Consider the following 18,967-nt stretch of genomic DNA (forward strand, 5'->3'; position numbering starts at 1 on the left):
AGAGCTAGGGTTGATCTTATTACCTTTCTCCATAACAGACCTAGGAACATACAATTGGTCCTACCAAGAATGGTCTAGTGGTAACACCTTTGTAGTTTTAATTTGCAAATTTTGAGATGCAAAATTTGCAATGCCAATGAGTGTAAATGTGACAAATTACAATTTTTATATCATATACGATTACAAATCATTATTGCAAACAAATAGAAACAAAACTGAACTGGGTGCAAAATTTATATCTACCCGTTTCAAATTTGCATTGCAAACAAACGGAGCTTCAGCAGCAAAGAGGTGGTACTGGGGACTTAGCCATCAGGCTACCTTACATTATATCAAAAGCTATCTCTTTGATAGCTTCTTTTAAATCTATCTGAAATCTAATTGGTGGATCATGTGTAAAAGTCATGAATAAAATGCCATCCATCTGCTTAGTAGCTGCAAGGATGCTTGTTTTTTATGGTTGTTCTTCTTTTATTTGTTTACAAGATTTTTGTTTGTACTTTCTCAACCTTATGTAATTTTCTCTTGCTGGTCATCAATTGAGGATGGAAAGAAGACAATGCTTTTGTGGAACATGATACTTTGCAGTTTGTTGAGAATATATATAATTCAGAGGGGGAGAAAAATGAAGACTTTTGAAGACGAATTTAGAAGTTATTAATTAATTCAAGGCTCATGGTAGATATTTGTTCATCTTTATTGTACTGGTCCAAATCAATTCAAGACTTTAATAAGGTGGAAGTTTTCTTTTTATTTATAATTAAAAAAAAATCAGTGCTTGACTCACCTTAGTGTGTCAGAGAGAGAGAGAGAGAGAAGGGAAAAAAGAATTAATTTGAAATAACATATTTAAACTATTCGTCAATAGCTCGAGTGCAAAAAACTTACATTCACATTTTTTTTTATGAATATGTTACATTGCATATTGCATGAATCCTTTTTTGCCACTCAAACATTCAGCAATGATTTTTTTGTTAAAATATTCAAATAAAATCAACTACAGAAAATATTTTCAATTCAAGTAGTGTTAAAAAGATGTTAGGTAGTTTGGTGGTAGTTTCCTTGAGCTTTTGATAGCACACATTTGGTATCAAAACTGAAACCCATCAGTGAAAGCTTACATAGCAAACAAAAACAAAATGGAAGGATGTAAAATACACAATGGACAACAACTTTGCAAATTAGACTGAATCACATTATTGAATTGATAATAGATTTAGAGAACAATCAGGTTGAACATTGATTTTTGGGACAAAACCAAGCTTCCCAACCCTGAATTATGGACAAAGTAATAAAGTGAAGGCCTACAAAGACCAGGATGATATGACGATGCACCTAATCACCTTCTAAAAGAATTTGCATTTGTTTCTGCACAATGGACAACAACTTTGCAAAGTGGGGTGAGGAGAGTGGAATCTTGGCCTCCTGCCTTTTTATCTTTCTAGCTTTCTCTTCATTTGTTCCAACATACCTTTCTAAACACATCCTTTCCATCTTCTTTTTAGAGTCTCCTTTTATAGAAATACAAAAGAAAGTTCAAAAAAGATAAAGAAGGAAGAAAAATAGAAGTTGAGAGAGAAAAAAAAAAAAAAGTGAAGCAAAAGAGCCACCAGAAGTAAGTCACCGGAAATCGCCGGAGTCAAGTGCAGTTTCCGGCAATTACAATTCCCACCTGTATCAATTTATTTACCTGCATAACAATTACCATATCCATTACATGGTGAATTATTATTATTTTTATTTTCCTAATATATTCATTTCAAAGCCTTAAGAGTGTGTAAACATTAAGAGAGAGAGAGACAGGGGTCTTACCTTTCTCCCCACACACCCTTCTTAACAGAGAAGCAAAGATGATGATTAAAGCCACCCCAGCCAATAATCCGATAATAATTGCGAGAGTCTTTCCAGCCTCATCAGATGAATCTGTTGTTTATCATAAGATAAAAATTTAAAATGTACTGATCAAGAGCATAGAAAAATATATATTGAGTCAAGGCATTATAATTATTTTATTAGTGAGGGCATCAATGGTCAGTACCTAAGTAGGTAGTTGGTAATGGTAAGTGACTTTAGTGCAAATTGACTAAACTTCAAACAATTATAGATATACTTAATTCTAAGTCAACTTGCTTTTCTGACCATTACAACACATCACCACTAGATTCTTTACTTGTGGTTACAATGAGACAGTAATTCATGGTAGGGCCTTGTTTGTTGATTGTTCCTTCACATGGTAACCAATGGTACCGATGAACAAGTGATTTAGTAAGAAACAAGGAACCCTTCTTTGTTTATTAGACACTAGAAAAGTCTAAGCAGTTGTGACAAGAAGGTTGTTCTTGAGTAACAATCAGACTTAGTTAACACCATGCCTTTCAATCACTTGTATAGAATTTGAGGGGTGGAGCGTCAGCTCTCATCTTTTCTTTCTTGCGGTACAACACCTGTCACCTTTTCATTGGCCATACAATCTAAAAATAGTATTGATGTTATGTAGGGATGTACTATACAATTCTTTTTTTCCCATCCTCTTATCTTGATCACAATCTTTCGTTCTCTACTTCTCTTAAAATTGCCAAGTGCAACCACTAACCACGGTAGAATGGGTCCCCATTAGAGGGTGCCTTATCGGATACACATCTCCGCCCCACAGCACATCCCCGCTGTGTATTGGGAACATCTCCCAATGATAGTATCATTTCAATCGGGAGATGTTCCTAATGCGTTGTGGGGTCTTGACCTTATTGCTTCTTTCCTTACTCCAAACTCCAAAGTCACCAAACACTGATTTGTTGATGGGTCTTGACCTTCTAAACGAATGAAATTGCCAAATGGCAAATTATGGCCCGGCCGGTTCTTGGGTCTTGCTTTTCCCAACTGACTAATTCCATTACCAAACGTTTGGAAAATGAAAATTCAATCGCAATACGAAGGTATTTTTGTAATTATGTAATGCACCGCAAATCAAAACCGCTGGTAATTGGTGAAGTTAAACACAACAAAACACACACACACACACAAAAAAAAAAAAAAAAAAAAAACAACTTACAAAATCATCTTGGATAATCTGAATCGACCAGAACCACCCTGCAAATGACTCTTCTCGTTTACAGGGGTACCGGTAAATTCGAAATCTATTCAAGGAGTTTCCAGTAAATTTCCACTTAAAAAAACACCTATGCTCTCACTTAAATTTGTAGTCAAATTAAACCACCCAAAAAGTAATAAAACCAGAAAACCAGAAACCACCATCCATGACAGTAAAACCGCTTACCATTTTTGGCCTGAGAGTAGTAATAATTCCCAGCGCCACCACCACCACCGGCAGCAGCAGGACTGGCTGAGTACCTGGCGTAACACTTGCCCAAGAACATGTCGCCCGAAAAAGCCGTGCCACAATCACTTCTCAACCGTCCGATCGCCTGAGATAAGCAATCCTGACACTCGCTTGCACTCAGGTCCCCCACACACTGCGCGATCCCCTGAACGTCCTCGGACCCGCCTACCCTATAGGGCCCACCTCCGCTGGTCAGACTGGCCAGAACCGCATCTCTCCGGCTCATGACGTCAGGATTATACCCAATCGACGGCCCACACTTCTTCAACACCACGGTCTTGTCTTCTACGCCCAGGAACGTCGTGTTATCATACTTGATGAAGCAGCCCTGCAGCTGCAACGCGCCACCGCACGAGTCGAAGCAGAGGACGCCGAGTTGTCTCACGGCGCTGGCGATGCACTGGGAGCAGTCCGGCATGGAGAGGTCGCCCCGACATTGGTAGAGACCGTAGACGACGTCGTGTGAGTTGGAACTCGTGACGGTGAAGTTGTTGTAGGCGGAGAAGGTGGCGGAGTTGACCAGGGAGGTGATGAGGGAGTTGAGGTTGGTCTCGTAGGCTGAGGCCGACGCGTATTTTAGCTGCGAGCAACCACCGTAGATGAAGGTGTCGGTGGCCGGACTCGACGGACTGGGGAGAGTCGACAAGGTGAGAAAGAGAGTAAAGAGAGAGAGAAGCGGATGAAGCTCAGCCCGAGCCATCGTCGTCTCACTCTCAGTCTGTTTGTTCAATTTGGTCGGTTTCTCTTCGTTTTGAGAAGGAACGAGAGAAGGGGTAGTAGTAGACTAGTAGTAGACTTATGAGAGACATTTGGGTGAGTATGGACCGTTGGATGTGAAGGGCTAGGAAACATTGAGCACAATGAAACATATAAACATTCTCTCCATGAGATTTTCTGACAAACTCTTCATTGCTTCGGATTGAACTTATGTACAATGGTTAATAAACTTGATTTCTCGTTGGAGTTTTGGACTGAAGTGTATCTGCATGTATTTGATCGAAAGTGATCAATCAGTGGGCTAGTGGGTCCAGCTTGTAAGATACGAAATTTATTCTTTTTCCGTGCATGGACGGTGGGATCTACTTTAAGTGGGACCCAGGATGGAGCCCACGGATCTTCCTTGTAACATGGACTGCAGGACGATGGTGCCTCCGAATGACGGAAATGCCCATGAGCAGCTTGGGAGAGCAGATAGAACGATAGAGGGTGTTACTGTCTAAAAGAAGTATGACTGATATAGGATCGGTTTGGCTACGTAAGTCAAGGAATTTTCTAGAAATTTCATGTTATTAGTGTGAGGTACCACTTTTTCTTACTTTATCTCTTGATTGCTTTAGGCCCCAAGTTGATTCCAGGGAATGTGAGTTGACTACTATATCTCTCTGTTTAGAGCTGTTATTAATGCCATGATGCCTAATGGGTCGGATTTTCCCGGTCGAGCTGAACCGATCAATTTGGTTGTTGAGAAAGGATGAGATAAAAAGAAATATGTTTTTTCTATAGGAAGAAAGACCCACGACGATACTGACCCATAACAATACATCCCAATGCACAGCGAGATCTGGAAGACACTTATTCAAACAATCATAAACAAAGACCCATAAGGATACCAACTGAAGAATCATTACATTCAGACAGGAGAGGCAGGGAATAAGTAGATCAAATATCCATAATGATAAATCTGGAAAAAAGAGGGAGCTCTTACCTTCCCGCAATTGAATGGAAATACTTGAACCCTATGGACAAAAAAAAGTGGATAAGCATGTTAGATCTATAATGTATACACGCAAATATGTAAAAAACATAGCTTCATACCGTCGGAAACAATGGTGTTTAGTCGGTGAACGACTGTGTATTACAACCGATGGAAAGAGAGTGACAAAACCAAAAAGGGGAAGAAAATAATCATCTGGGTTTAGGGGTTATAGATCTGGCCTTACCTTGCCCGGATATTGCCTGAAACGTCATCGGAGACTCGACCGTTGTTGAGATGTTGAAGCAGTGAGGACGACTCCAGTCACAGTCGAGACAACCTGATATTTTTTTCTCAGTGTTTTCTCTTTCTCACCGGGGTCACACCATACCAGCGCAACCCCACATCCTAACTTTTGAGGAACAACCAAACGCATGAAGGTGGAAATCTTATGAGAATATTTCCATTTTCCCATTCCATTCATAGCAACCAAACGCACCATTATTGGCAGCAGGATTTGATCCCAATTTCTACTACTAGTCATATATTTTACCAATTAAATCATATTCATTGATCAAATTTGTACTTTTTTTTCCTAATTAATGATTGCATCAGGGTCACTTTTTGTTGTTTTGAACTGATTTTATAATTAATAATATATAAAGGTTTTTTGTTTTTTTTTTGTTTTTTTTGCAATTTTTGTTGATAATTGGACATGGCCACTTTTTATTATATTCATAAAGTTCTGGTTAAAAACACTTACTTTATCAACATATAAATATTTTACTATTTTATAATTACTTTTATTACGATTATACTATAAAAAATAAAGTTTTAAGTTATTATTATAGGTAATTATAATTATCAAGTATTATTGGGTCATACCCAATTATCTCAATCATGGTTTTGAAAATCGGATCAGACCGGTAACCCAAAAATCGGTTAGGTAACTAGTACCATTTCACCCTAAAACTGCTTTTGGGCAAAAAACCGTTGATTTGGTCAGCGATCTGCCGATTCGAGCGGTCGAACTGTCCACTCGTCGATCCAGTCAATGGTTTTTGACAATTTTTTTAAAAAATTTTAAATCAGAACGGGCCATTCGTTCGAACTAGATGATTGGACCATTCAACCAAAAAACAGGTGACTAGAATGATTCCATATCCGGTCCGGATTTTAAAACTTTGATCCCGTATTAATAATTAGTACGGTTCAGGATATATCTTAATATAACCAATTGATAAACCCTGATATGAACCAGACCCGACCCATTCTCTCTTCCTCGTTTAATCAAAACGTAGCGGATTATATTAAAGACCCATATGGTAGAATTGGGGTCGATTATCATATTATGGTTGGGAAACTGGGCCCGAGTGTGGACTCACAGGATCCATGATTCAGGGGCAGATGAGTCTGGTATAGAAATTTGACCCGACTTGGATACGGTTCAAATGGATCTATATTCGGGTTCAAATGATTGATCTAATCGTGTGGTGGTTGTAGTGGAAGGGGTCATGTAAGATGGTGGTACACAACTACACATACGCCATATCATTATTAATCCTTGTAAAGTATCATTAAATCAATTCTCTTCTTCTTTCTGGGCTTTTGTTTTGTATGATACAGTCTACCAAGGAGCTAGGTCATGACCACCAAAGGGAGCAAGTTCATTGTCTTTTGGTCACCTTTTAAATGGAGAAGATACAACAAGAAGAATTGAAATTTGAAATTGAAGGGTTTTGGGTAGTAAGCGAATCTTGAGCATTTGAGATCCATCAAACCTTTTTCTATCTCTTTGCCTTTTGCTTTTTTCAAGCTTTTGCATTTTGTCCAGATGACTTTATACCCATTACAGTCTCTCCACTCAAGACAGAAAGACAGCTGCTTCCAACCTATTTTCACATCAGATTTGGCTGGGTCAGATCAGATGCTAAACAACCCCATTCTTTGCTCCCTTGCCCGATCCGAATCAACCCATATTCGAGCCCAGTTCCCTATGAAGCACTGCAAAAGTGTCAGCTTGACTTGTAAAGCTTCCAAGTTGGTTCTACAGCTGGGCCCATATGTCTTTTTTGGATCCAGGAGGGGTGGGTGTCAGTGGGATCGGGACCGACTCGATCTTTGTGTTTTGATTATCAATTGGGCTTGATAAGGGCAGATTAATCTGGTTTAATTTGGTCCAGCTAAAAAACCATGGCCTGGCCAAAACTGGACCAGTTTAGTGGTTTACACTAGACCAATGATCCTGGCTAGTATTATTAGAACTAGGCTTATACATCACATCTTTGATCAAATTTACAAAAGTCCATGGAAGACCTTCACTGAATCTTCCTATGAAATCAGTGCAATTGCCCGGAAAGTAAGAGGGCTTGGAAAGATGCTATAAGATGATATCTGTTAGATAAGTGGGGACAGATGAAGTGTTGCTCAACGTTAATGGGGACAAAGAAGATAATGACCAGATTGATTATTCATTTTGAGGTCTTGTATATCAGTCCAAATATATTAGGTTGGTTTTGGAGCTTAGGCCAGAAGCTCTTGTTTACCATGGTGACTGTTAGGAAGTCAGTTATTTATTTATTTATTTATTTTTTTTAAAGAAATCTCTACAAGTTAGATGCATTAAATGAGAGAGATACCAATTCTTCTAATATTTATTAGAAGATCCATCACCCACATCTGAGTAATATGGGTAATGAATTTATCCTGATCAATCAAAACATGATCAACAAATAGTCAAATTCTCTTTGGTTTCTAGTTAATCACTCACCATCCTTTCTCTAGCTCTCTCTCTCTCAATAGGACCAATGTAATTGTTTCACTATATAGCAGAATTCACCGATTGACTTGCTTGGCTAATATCATCAATTCACTAGTCTATTTGGTTCTTACCACCATCAACCAAGTCAACGGGTTGGACAAAACTTTGTTTTTCATGCCGTTTACACCAAAACAAATTAAAAGGTTGGAGAAGAAAGTTCTTGGGGCCACAGTAGCTGGAAATTAGCTGAAACATTTCAGTCTGAAAAGTTGTCCGCCCCATATTTGAAATGAATAAAACTTGTACAAAAATTGCGTATTGAGTGCTCCATGTTTCATACGGTTTTCCTTTTCTTTAATTTTCGCAAAACTAGGGCTAGCAATTTAAAGGCTTTTTACCCTTGTCAATGTTATCATAATAAAAAGGTAAAATAGAAGTAAAAGATTTTGTTAGAGGTTTAGTTTATTGGTCAACCAGTCAACCATCAAGTGACTGCATATGGTTCAACCAAAATTCCTTAAGAACTTTCTGTTTCTTCTTATTTTGTATCAAACCAAATACAGTCTCAGTTAATATTTGAGTAAGACCCATAAATTGGTTGACTGGGGGGGAGTTGTTTGCTTTTTTCCCCACTCTCTCTCACTGGCTTGAGCTTTACTCTTGAATAAAATTTTTATTTTGTAATTTTAAAATTAAAGACTGCATTAGAAATTTACATTGATGCCGAATTTTGGGTTTGGTTTCCATAACCAGGAATTGAGGGACATCTGTTCTTGCATTTCTACATAATTTTATATAGAAACCAAAAGCATGAATCCATGTTTTAAGTTGGAACTCTTCCTCCACTGTACCCTCTCTGCATTATTGCGTTTCCATTGTTGGGAACTTCTGACATGTTGATTTCTTTACTTAATTGTTTTGTCATGTAGTCTCCATGTTGTGGAGGCCCAAACTATATTTTTTGGCCTAAAAGCAAGCAGGAAAGGGATGGAACAAGAATGGGGTGTCACATTCAATAATGCTATTAATTAATTAAGTTATGATGCATTTGTCTTTGCTTCTAGTGCATAGTGCATGTAGAATCCTCATGCCAAGTCAAGCCAACCATTTTTTTAATACTTTCTCCTCAAGATAAGGGTCCAATTGAGTGGCCAAGATGGCCAAAACTTCCATAAGTCCTCCTACTGCAGACATAATAAAGAGGGACTTTGATATAAACTCTTTAGAAACTCCACAAGAGTTTGATACTAATTCAAGGATTCCTTATGTTTTCAGGCGAAGGATCAGAAATTAGTCGTACTCTTGTTTTAGGCTTCATCAGGAGAGTGTGTATTTGCAATAATTCAAGTTGATATTAGTTGCATTCATTCTCTCTTTCTCTCTCTCTCTTATTTGAATAGGCCTATTTTGCCTGTTTTATGGTTAATGTGATTATTTAAAACCTTATAGAAATTTTAGTCACAGTTTGAGATTATGTATTCATTGATATATTCCCTATCATGAACAAAAGTGCTGACTTGGTAATCATGTGAGGGTTCTTGCTTTTTTTTTTTTTGAAATTCTTTGATGGTGATTGTAATTTTTGCCAAAAAAAAAACCTAAGTTTTGATGGTTAATGTAATTCAACTTGGCTTGACAAACCAAGTTTTGAGGGCTCTCTATTGATATATGGCATTACTGGTGAATTTTGTCATCAAGCATCTTGTCTTCTAAAGCCTCACCTTACAAATCTACTCTTCATTTGGTGGTTCAGCCAACTGCCGATCCCTATATTAGACTGGTCCAAAATATTTATTAGGTTGGATTGGACCTGGCCCGTTCGTAACAAATTTATATTGGATTGAGTTGGATTAAACCAATATCTGTTCCATTGATATAAGATAAGAATATATGTGTCAATGGACCGGGTTTGGGTTGAAACCAATCTAAATCAAAATGAATTTGAACAGATTGGGTGGTCCAGACATTGAATTGGATTGGTCCAAATCGATTGATATCTATTGTATAACCATGCATACTTAGGGAAGTTTAGAAGGCAATTAGAGATGGAGCAGTTTTGGGCAATCATGTAGCAACAAACCCATCAATTGAGTGTAGTGGAGATAATGATGTTGGAAAAGAAGAAGGAAGGAAGAATATAACGTAGGAAATAAATGACTGGCATCCAAGGTTTTAAATATCCATACAGACCGATATATTAGTAGGGTGTATCGGCCTGTATCGGTGTCTTTTATTTATTTATTTTTTAAAACTGATTCAAAAGGATCGATACAATATATATCAACCTGACTCAATACACCCCTTTAAAAAAGCATTGGAAAGACCTCGATACAATACATATCAATCGATACGGGCCAGAGCACAACCATTCTGCACGGGTGAACAAACCCCATCTGAACAAACGAAGAAAACAAAACTACTAATCACCACAGAACAGACAACTGAGCACATCCAAATAAAAGAAGGATGAATTATCCACAAAAAGATGGCCATCCGGCCATGAATGAGACTTAAAATTCAATAAATTATAGCACATGGGAGAGAAAATGGCCTAACCTTCCTTCAGATTCTAAATAAGAAGATGGGGCCCTCATTTTTGTCTCTTCCCATTTGCATCCATGAGCCTTAGCCATCATAATCAACTGAGCCTACCTGGGAAGTTTTCTGGTTTTCTTAGCTTGGTTTGAGTGCTTACTCACAAAGATGCCTGGCTTAATGGTTCAAGAATTCTGATGCTACCTATCAAGCACTGCAGATGATTGTTTAGCTGCTTCTTCTTCTTCCCATCCATCATAGTTTGCAACTTCGATATTGATGTATGTTTCACTATGCAGAAATTGGGGGCCCGGGGTTTTGGAGATATTGTGCTAATCTGACCAAGAAAGATATATATGTGGAAATTAAGGCTTTATTTGCTTTTGATGAAGTTATTTATTCGGGTAAGAGTTTTTTAGGAATCACTTGCCTAGGTAAGTGTATTTATCCATATTCTTTTATTTTTCAAGTAAATAAGACAATGACTGTTTTAGTCATGAAATCCATGATTAAACGGGGCAATTTTGTCCTATCAAAGTATAAGCAACTTTCCCTTATCCACCCACCTAAAGGGAAATAAATTTTCCATGAACCCTACATAAATCTGAAAAAAGAACATAAATATCTTAATCAATGGGAAACAAAAATCCTATTGACCAACTTTCCCTTATCTCAAAATCCAAAAAAAAAAAAAAAAACCCAAAAGAAATTAGGGAAACATTTAATACTCAAAAAACCATAAAAAAATCAGGCACCAAGCTAAGAATGGAGGAATGACTAGATACCATTATTATGTGTATTAGATTACAACTTTAAGATGTAGAAAGGAGGGTTTTCATTATATGCCGTTTGTGGTGCCCTAGTTGCAATAACATCATTGAATTTCATCTAAGGAGAAGATTATGGGTCCACCAATTAACTTGACAATGTTACTTTTTGATGTATTTCCTCGGCCATGTTTGAATATTCAATTTATAGATAACTCATAATAGTGTCCTTGGTCCACCTTTCCTTCTCAAGTGATACTTGCAGACAATTAAAATTTAATTCTGTAGGACAAGAAACAACTATTAAAACATGGATATTGAGAATTATATCCTTAGGCCAATTTAATTGTGGATTATTTTTTTATCATCAATTATTGAATCATGGATATTGAGGGGCATATCTATAAGGGGCTATTTGATAATAGCTGAAGTGGCTAAAGTAAGGTTGTGCTTGTTTTAGGTGTAAATTCAATTATACACTGATGGAAAATATGAATCAGTGATGGATGGAAATTGGAAATGGTTTTTTTTAGATATTTACACCAATCATGTTTGGTTGTTAAGGTGTGTAAATTTCCAGCCATTCTTCTCTTGCCATTAATCTAGTCCGAATGGCAGACTATAGCCTGTAAATTTCCTACCATGCTCATTGGTCAAACGTCATCAATCAGCTAACTGTATGGAGCTTGTAATTTGTAGAGGCATCATTGCTCTATTTCTTCCTTCCTTTAGCACCAACAATGACACGAGTTCAGATTTCCTGTCCACGAGAATTCTGTCCACGTTTATCGCGGTCACATATGGAGAACATCTCATCCTCTGCATAGTATTATGCAGGGGGAGATGTTCCCAATTCACGGGGGTAGTGCATTGTGGGTTGGCATGGGCAGAATTCTCATGGACAGGAGATCCAGAGTCCAATGATACAGAGAGAGAGAGAGAGAGAGAGAGAGAGAGAGAGAGAGAGAGGTAGAAACGGGTAAGTTTTACATTAATAATTTCAATGTATTTTTTTACATTGATTATCAGTGTAAGGGTATTTCGGAATGGAGTTTTACACCGATTTGTGATGCAAATATACACTATATCCAAACGCTTACAAAATCAAATTAGGGTGTAAAATTTACCTCGATTCAAACAAATGTGGCCTAAATGACTTATAATTTGGTCTCTTAGAGTCTTAGTGAATAGGTTTTCTAGAGGGTTGTGTTCTTCTTAATGGCTGAAGCTGAAGTTGGGTTGATCACCATGCCTTCAAATATTTTATTATTTAATTATTGGGTCATTTATTAAGACACCCTTCATAGTTTCATGTAATTATTAAGACTTATCCTACAATTTGCATATTACTAAGACGTCCCCTTTATAATTTCACATAATTACTATAACTTATCCTATAATTTGTGTATTACTATGACACCACCACTACTTTGCAGCCTCTTATTGTTGGTTCTCTTTTGGATAACAGAAAAGTAGAATCAAATAATAAATTAAAGAAGAAAATAAAGGAAAATAGTATAAAATAAAAAAATAAAGTAGACAATAAAAATGATTTTTCTATTATTGTCTATTTTACTTTTATTTTTATTTCTGCTATATTCCTTTGTTTTTGCTTATTTTTTGTTTTACTTTGGGATAAATTGTGTGCATGGGAGGAGCGTTGTTATTTCTAGAAAGGTGATATGAGAATTTTTACATGTATTTTCGAAAAAAAAAAACCAAACGGATATACATGCAAACAGCAGACAATGGTATAATGGGTAGCACCAGAATTAGGAATAAAAGAGTTCAATTTTAACAGGTTCTGCTTTGGTAACCTGGGCTTTTCTTCAGGGATTGGAGGTGTTTGTAGAAATCAGATGGGAAATATCGTGCTTAGATATTCTGATTCAGAAGGAAAAAGAAACTACTCGAGGGCTGAGATGCTTGCTCTCCTACAGGCTACAGGGTTTAAAACTGGGCCTATTCAACGGGTGGAGCAGAACAAATTTGATTGTAGAAGTAGATTTCCAGTTTGTTTTGGGATGGTTATCCTCAAGAGCAGAAGACTTTGGCTCCTAAGGCATTTAATAAGGGAATAGAAGGCTTTACCAACAAACATGAACTTCTCATTCAGTTGGACCCCCAGATCTGCCAACAGAATTGCAGACTCTTTAACAAGGACAGAGATGAATACAGATGAATTGATCTGGGGAGCACCAGGCCCAGGATTAAGTCTAGAACTTGAAGTTTTTAGCCTTTGGAAGTTCTGTACCAGGGTGTAATGTTTATTGATGCAAACATTCAAAAGGCTATTTAATACAGTAGCTACTGACCATAGGAATGATGTAAATGTTGTGCTTTTCTATGTAATGGAGAATCAAAATGTGCCACTTGGGAGGTGTGAATGAGAGCTCTCCTACTCTAATTGAGTAAATAAATATGTAATAAAATTATTATTGATCAAATCAACATTTCTAAAAACCAAGCAACCTAAAATCTCTTCAGATTCGAAATTTGCTTTCACCAGATCATGCTCTGTAATTCTGTTTCATATAATGGAATGATCAACCAAAATTGATCCAGTTCAATGGATTAAGTGATGCCAAAGGTCAGAAGAATACCCAGTCTAACCTTTCCAAGACACCAGATAGCCGGAACCAACATTGGGTGATGGCCAAGGATCAAGTAATGGATATTTCTTCTGTAGCTATAAGTAGAGATGCAGAATATATAGTGAGATAATCTGGTATTGGTGGACAAAAGAGTCGAAACTTTTCTGGCTTCTTAATAAGTATAGGATCTGAATCAAACAACCCATGTAGTTATACTTATCAAGAGAGAAATTTAAAATGGGTCCTGGATCTGTCACATTCCATTTCATGCCACCAATGTCATTCAACTATATGAACAGAATATCCAAACAAACAGACAGATGAAATGGTAAAAATTTTCAATTTAATGGGTTCAAAAACAAAGTAAAGATTAGCCATGTCAAAAGCAGCAACGGAGGGAAGATCAATTCTATCTCAGAGACAATCCCAGGTGCTTGCTGCCCGTGAAGTTGGGTGATTACAGACAGCAACACCTGAAAGCAACTTTGGCTGTCCACATTCGACAATCGACACAAGATCTTTCCATGTGACATGTCCATACAACCATGCCTTCAACACTGTTACCATTGCATGGAGTTCATATGGACCAACTTGTCAAGAGACTGTCTGTCCTGATCTTGTAGGTACATCCTTGTCAGCATGCTGAGTAAGCATTCAGTAAATATTCTGACAGTTGTCTAAGAAATTTGCTTGATTCATGGGTAATCTAGGGGTATTTATGGGACAGGTGTCAAAAAATTTACCGAGTGCTCATCAAGTGTGCCTGCTTGATCTGGATGTAGGGAGTGTGCCCTATGGACTGCGCAGGCTGTCAAATATAAGCAGCCAAATTTTGTCCCAATATCATGGCCGGGCTTTGCAAGTGTGCCTACAGCCTACTTTTTTTTCGGTCCTCCACTTGGATTGAGTGGTATTTGCTTTTGTTTGAGACCAAGGAAAACGAATGATATTTAGAAAATTGCTTTTTTATGGTATTTGATTGCGCATGAAATGGTTATGGAAACTGAACATTTTTTTTTTAAGGCTATGTTTGGTTTGAAGGAAAAGGTAGGGAAAGGCCTTTTCCTTCAAGCCAAACATAGCCTAAATGTACTAACTATAAGAAAGTTCAGAGAGAAAAAGAGAGGTCTTTATATAGTGTTCATTGATCCCGAGAAAGTATATGGTAGAGTCCCTAGAGAGATAATATAGTGGATTTTGGAAAAGAAAGGAATTCCAAATAGGTATGTGGAATCAATTAAGGGTGGATTTAGAACACTTACTAGAGACATGGATTTTACAGTTATGATGGGTTTTCCCTAGGGTTCAGCACTTAATCCTTATTAATTTGTGCTAATCATAGATGGGTGGACTAAACATATTGAAGAGGAGGGTCCATAGTGATTGTTTGTTGATGATATTGTATTAATTGATGAAACTAATGAAGGATTAAAACAAAAGGTTTTAAAATAAATAGGATTAAAACAGAACATATGCCACAAAAATTTAATAGTAATAGGAGTGCAAATGAGCTTATATTTAGAAATGGAGAGCAAGAGATAATTCAGACCCTATTCACATTTTGGTAAGTTACTTATTCGGGTAAATACACTTATCCAGGTAATTGTTTCTCAGGAAAGATTTACCTAGGTAAGTTACTTATTCGGGTAAATACACTTATCCAGGTAATTGTTTCCCAGGAAAGATTTACCTAGGCAATGACCATTTTATCCATAAAAATCCATTATTACAAGGGGCATTTTTGTCCCTTTCAAGTGTTGGCAACTTCCCACAAGGTGGAGAAATTATTTACCCACTTAGGAGATGGATATGTGATACCTAGGAAAATAAACTTTCTTTGGTGCCCACATAAATCTGAAAAAAGAACATAAGATTTTTGGTCAATGAGAATCAAAATCCCATTGACCAATTTCCCCCCTCTCAAAATCCCCTAAATGTAACTTCTTTTGTTCTCTTAATTTGATAATAATTTATAATAAGATAGTAAGGGAGATTGAGAAAGAAGTTGCAAATATAATTAAAATAGGATGGGCAAAAGAGAGGGGAACATCCCAAAGTCTTATGTGATAGGAGAATAGTCAAGAAACAATATCTCCAAAAAAAATGAGTATGGTAGAAATGCATATGCTAAGATAGATGAATGGAAACAATAAAAAGGATAGGGTAAAAAATGGAGGGCCTATTTGGCATGTCTTTCCGTGCAGTTCTTCAGCTGTTTACAAGCTGGGTAGACTGATTTTTGGTTTATTTTCATTTGGCTTGCAAAAGATCTAGCCGGCAAAAGCAGGAGCACAAAAAAAACACAAAAAGCCCATTTTGGACTGATTTCGGGAAGCTCCAAATGAAGTTTTTCGTGTCTTTCACATTTTATTCTCGTGCATAAAGACACGGAAATATGCACATCTGCCAAACGTGCTTCGAGCTGCTTAGATCTTCATGCAAAAGCACAATGCGTCTTTTGACTATCAATCTACCAGAAGATCTTCCTAAAAAGACGTGTCAAATGGGCCCAAAATCATTTGAAAGAACTTAAGAGTAACTCCAATAGATGAAAAAAAGAGAAAATGGACCAAGATAGTTTTGGTTATGTGTATAGAAAACGGTCTACAAAATTCATTATTAAGAATAAGCAATTTATTGCAAGTTGAAGGGGCTAGAAGGACTAGGGGCAGGCCAAAAGTTGGTTAGAAATGATTCAGGTACTCATAATTTAAGAATGGATTCATCTAACCAACCCCATATGGTTGAGACAAAGCATAAATGATGATGATGATTTAGTACTAATTGTAAGCAAATGAAATTCCTTATAATTAACTTTCAGTGAATGATTTTTTTTTTTTTTTTTTTTTTTAATTATGTTATGTGTTTTTGTCTTCCACAAGTCTGCAAGTTGGGCGGGCTTGCATCGAGTGTTTTCTAAAATTTGAATGGATCTAAACTGGGGGCCAATGCCTGATGTCATGACGGTACCTGATTTCCACTCCTTCCTAAATCTTGCAAAACTAAGCAAATATACCAAATCTTTTCATCATTGCCTCTCAACATAAATGTAGGTTGAAGTTAATCAGTCAAAGTTAGCTCATTTTGAAGCTTTTTCAATGCTTGCTAAAGCTACAACATATTCTTCTTATCAAATTAACAAGGTGACTACTAAACATGGTAATTGGTACCTAAGGAACGGTCTTAAGGCACTCTTTTATGCTCCTATTTCTTGTATTTTAGTAGTAGTAATGATTTTACGAGGCTTAGTCTTTAATATTAATGTTCAGAGAATCGGATCGGGCATTGACCTGACAAAGGCAGACGTTTATGGGTCAGAGGTCCAATTGGGATCGAACCATGCTGATGTAATAAATAAAAAATAAAAAAAAACCGTATATGAAAGAAAATTAATCCAAAATAGAAATAAGTCAATAACACTTCTGCAAGACTGAACAACTAATTGGAGACTCCACTAAGCCTAAAGGAATGATCAAATTTCAAACTGATGCAAAAATGAAGTTGGAATTTCATAAGTAATTAAATAATCAAGTTCAATAATTAAAAAATGAACATTAAAATTTTAAAATTTAAGTGTAACTAATCTGTAAACTATTAAACTGTAAACTAGCTAATCAGTAATGAATAAAAAATAAATAAATAAATGTTGAAGGTTATAAATTTAGAAATCGGTGGAAGAAGAAGAAGAAGAAGAAAGAGGAGGAGAGGAAACCGCCCGGTGGATTTAGAGGGAGAGGGATGCGTGCGGTGAACAAAGTCCATCAGCGGAAAAAAGGAGAGAGAGAGAGAGAGAGAGAGAGAGCCTGTCGGTGGAGCTAGAGGTAGGGGTGTTCATTATACGGTTAAAACCACAAAACTGAACTGGACCAAACCGAATTTGTGAGTTGGTTTGGTTTATATCTATAAATGGTTTGGTTCAGTTTGAGAATTTTCTAAATTGTGGTTTGCAGTTTCGGTTTGGTTTATTGAATTTTATAAACTGAACCAAACTGTAAACCGAAATTTTATATACATATACATAAGATGAATCTATGATATATAAACATTATATATAATATATCTAAATGGAGTGCGTAAAATTATAAATATATAATGAACTCTTTATTTTATAATAAAATAATAAATAAAAGTTTTAAGTTTTAATTTTTAGGGGAGCTATTTGGGCTTTCTAATTGGGTTAAGCCCAAAAGAACCATAAAATGGTCCAAAGTCCCTAAACCGTATTAGAAACTGCACCAAACCATAATAAAACAGTTTGGTTTGATTTGGTTTTTTATAGAAAAATGGTTTGGTTTGGTTTAGAAATTTCTCAAACCGTAATTTATTGGTTTGGTCTGAAATCTTCTCCAAACTGCACTGAACCGGACCGTGAGCACCCGTAGCTGGAGGCGCTGGTGGTGGTTAGGTCAGGTGGTATTAGGTTAGGTTTTTCGTTTTGAACAATTAGAGATCGATGGCTTTGAGTTTTTCAAATTTGTGATTCGATTGGATTTGGACCTAAGGGCCTGTTTGGCTCAACTTAACATATTTTTGTTTTTTGTACTAAGTCTGGAAATGAAGAAAACAGGCTGGTTATATAAAACTGGGACCGGTTTTACAGTTTGTTGGTTGAACCAGCTGGGTGACTGGTTATTCCCAGTTTTTTTTTTTTGATATATCGGTTTTGGGGGTATATCTGGATTGGCCAGGAGGCGGGTCATGGTCCAACCAGTTCAACCGGCCGGTCTGGTCCAGTTTTCAGAACATTGTTTAATATCAAAGTTAATTCCTTAATCACACAAATTGAGGTGTCGGATCATCTTCTTCATTTCTTCTTAAATCTTGATAAGAGAAAACCTTCGTTAACTCTTTTGGCTTTTTTCTCCAAGGCCAAGTCTTCTACTTTGGATCAATACTAAAAAAATTGGATCAATACCAATACAGTGGTTTGAAAGCCTTTATGCTAGGTTTTTAATTTGAATTAGGAACGGTAGTTCGATTATGATGCCGGAAAGATATGAAGAGAGCCAAGCATGGTGCCACAATCACCTGAATTGGGATCTACTCCTCACATAGTCTACCTCACAGTCACATCCCACCTTGTAACGAGAACATCTCCCATAAATAATAAAATTTAAGGACGGAAGGTGTTTCCGATGTATGGCCAGGACATGCTGTGAGGTGCACATTGTGAGGAGCAGATTCAGACTCCAATCACTTTCCACCAAAATGCCTAAAAGTTGGCTAGCTTCATGCTTTGGTGTACAGCCATCAATTCAGTCCTTCATGTATCTCCTTGGC

The 18,967-nt window shown here is 36.9% G+C and overlaps 1 protein-coding gene across 1 annotated transcript; it reads right to left on the reverse strand.

The window, feature by feature from the left end:
- Positions 1-1,173: 1,173 nt before the first annotated feature.
- LOC148863924 (plasmodesmata-located protein 7-like) lies at positions 1,174-5,483 on the reverse strand. Its single transcript, XM_088977789.1, has 5 exons — positions 5,278-5,483; positions 5,043-5,073; positions 3,275-4,898; positions 1,813-1,923; positions 1,174-1,690 (listed from the first exon to the last, which is right to left on the reverse strand). The coding sequence occupies exons 3-5, from the start codon at positions 4,035-4,037 to the stop codon at positions 1,683-1,685; spliced, it is 882 nt and encodes a 293-aa protein (XP_088833915.1). The 5' UTR covers positions 4,038-4,898; positions 5,043-5,073; positions 5,278-5,483; the 3' UTR covers positions 1,174-1,682.
- Between the last annotated feature and the right edge of the window lie 13,484 nt (positions 5,484-18,967).

Source organism: Nelumbo lutea, chromosome 3, assembly GCF_056320005.1.
Source record: "Nelumbo lutea isolate HS-2025 chromosome 3, American lotus-T2T, whole genome shotgun sequence".
NCBI lineage: Eukaryota > Viridiplantae > Streptophyta > Magnoliopsida > Proteales > Nelumbonaceae > Nelumbo > Nelumbo lutea.

What these genes read in the sequence shown, in the direction of transcription:
- LOC148863924 (XM_088977789.1), bottom strand. Translation starts at nt 4,037, where the DNA reads ATGGCTCGGGCTGAGCTTCATCCGCTTCTCTCTCTCTTTACTCTCTTT. An exon ending in CTACTCTCAGGCCAAAAATG is followed by an intron (nt 1,924 to 3,274) that starts GTAAGCGGTTTT and finishes GATAAACAACAG; the next exon opens with ATTCATCTGATGAGGCTGGA.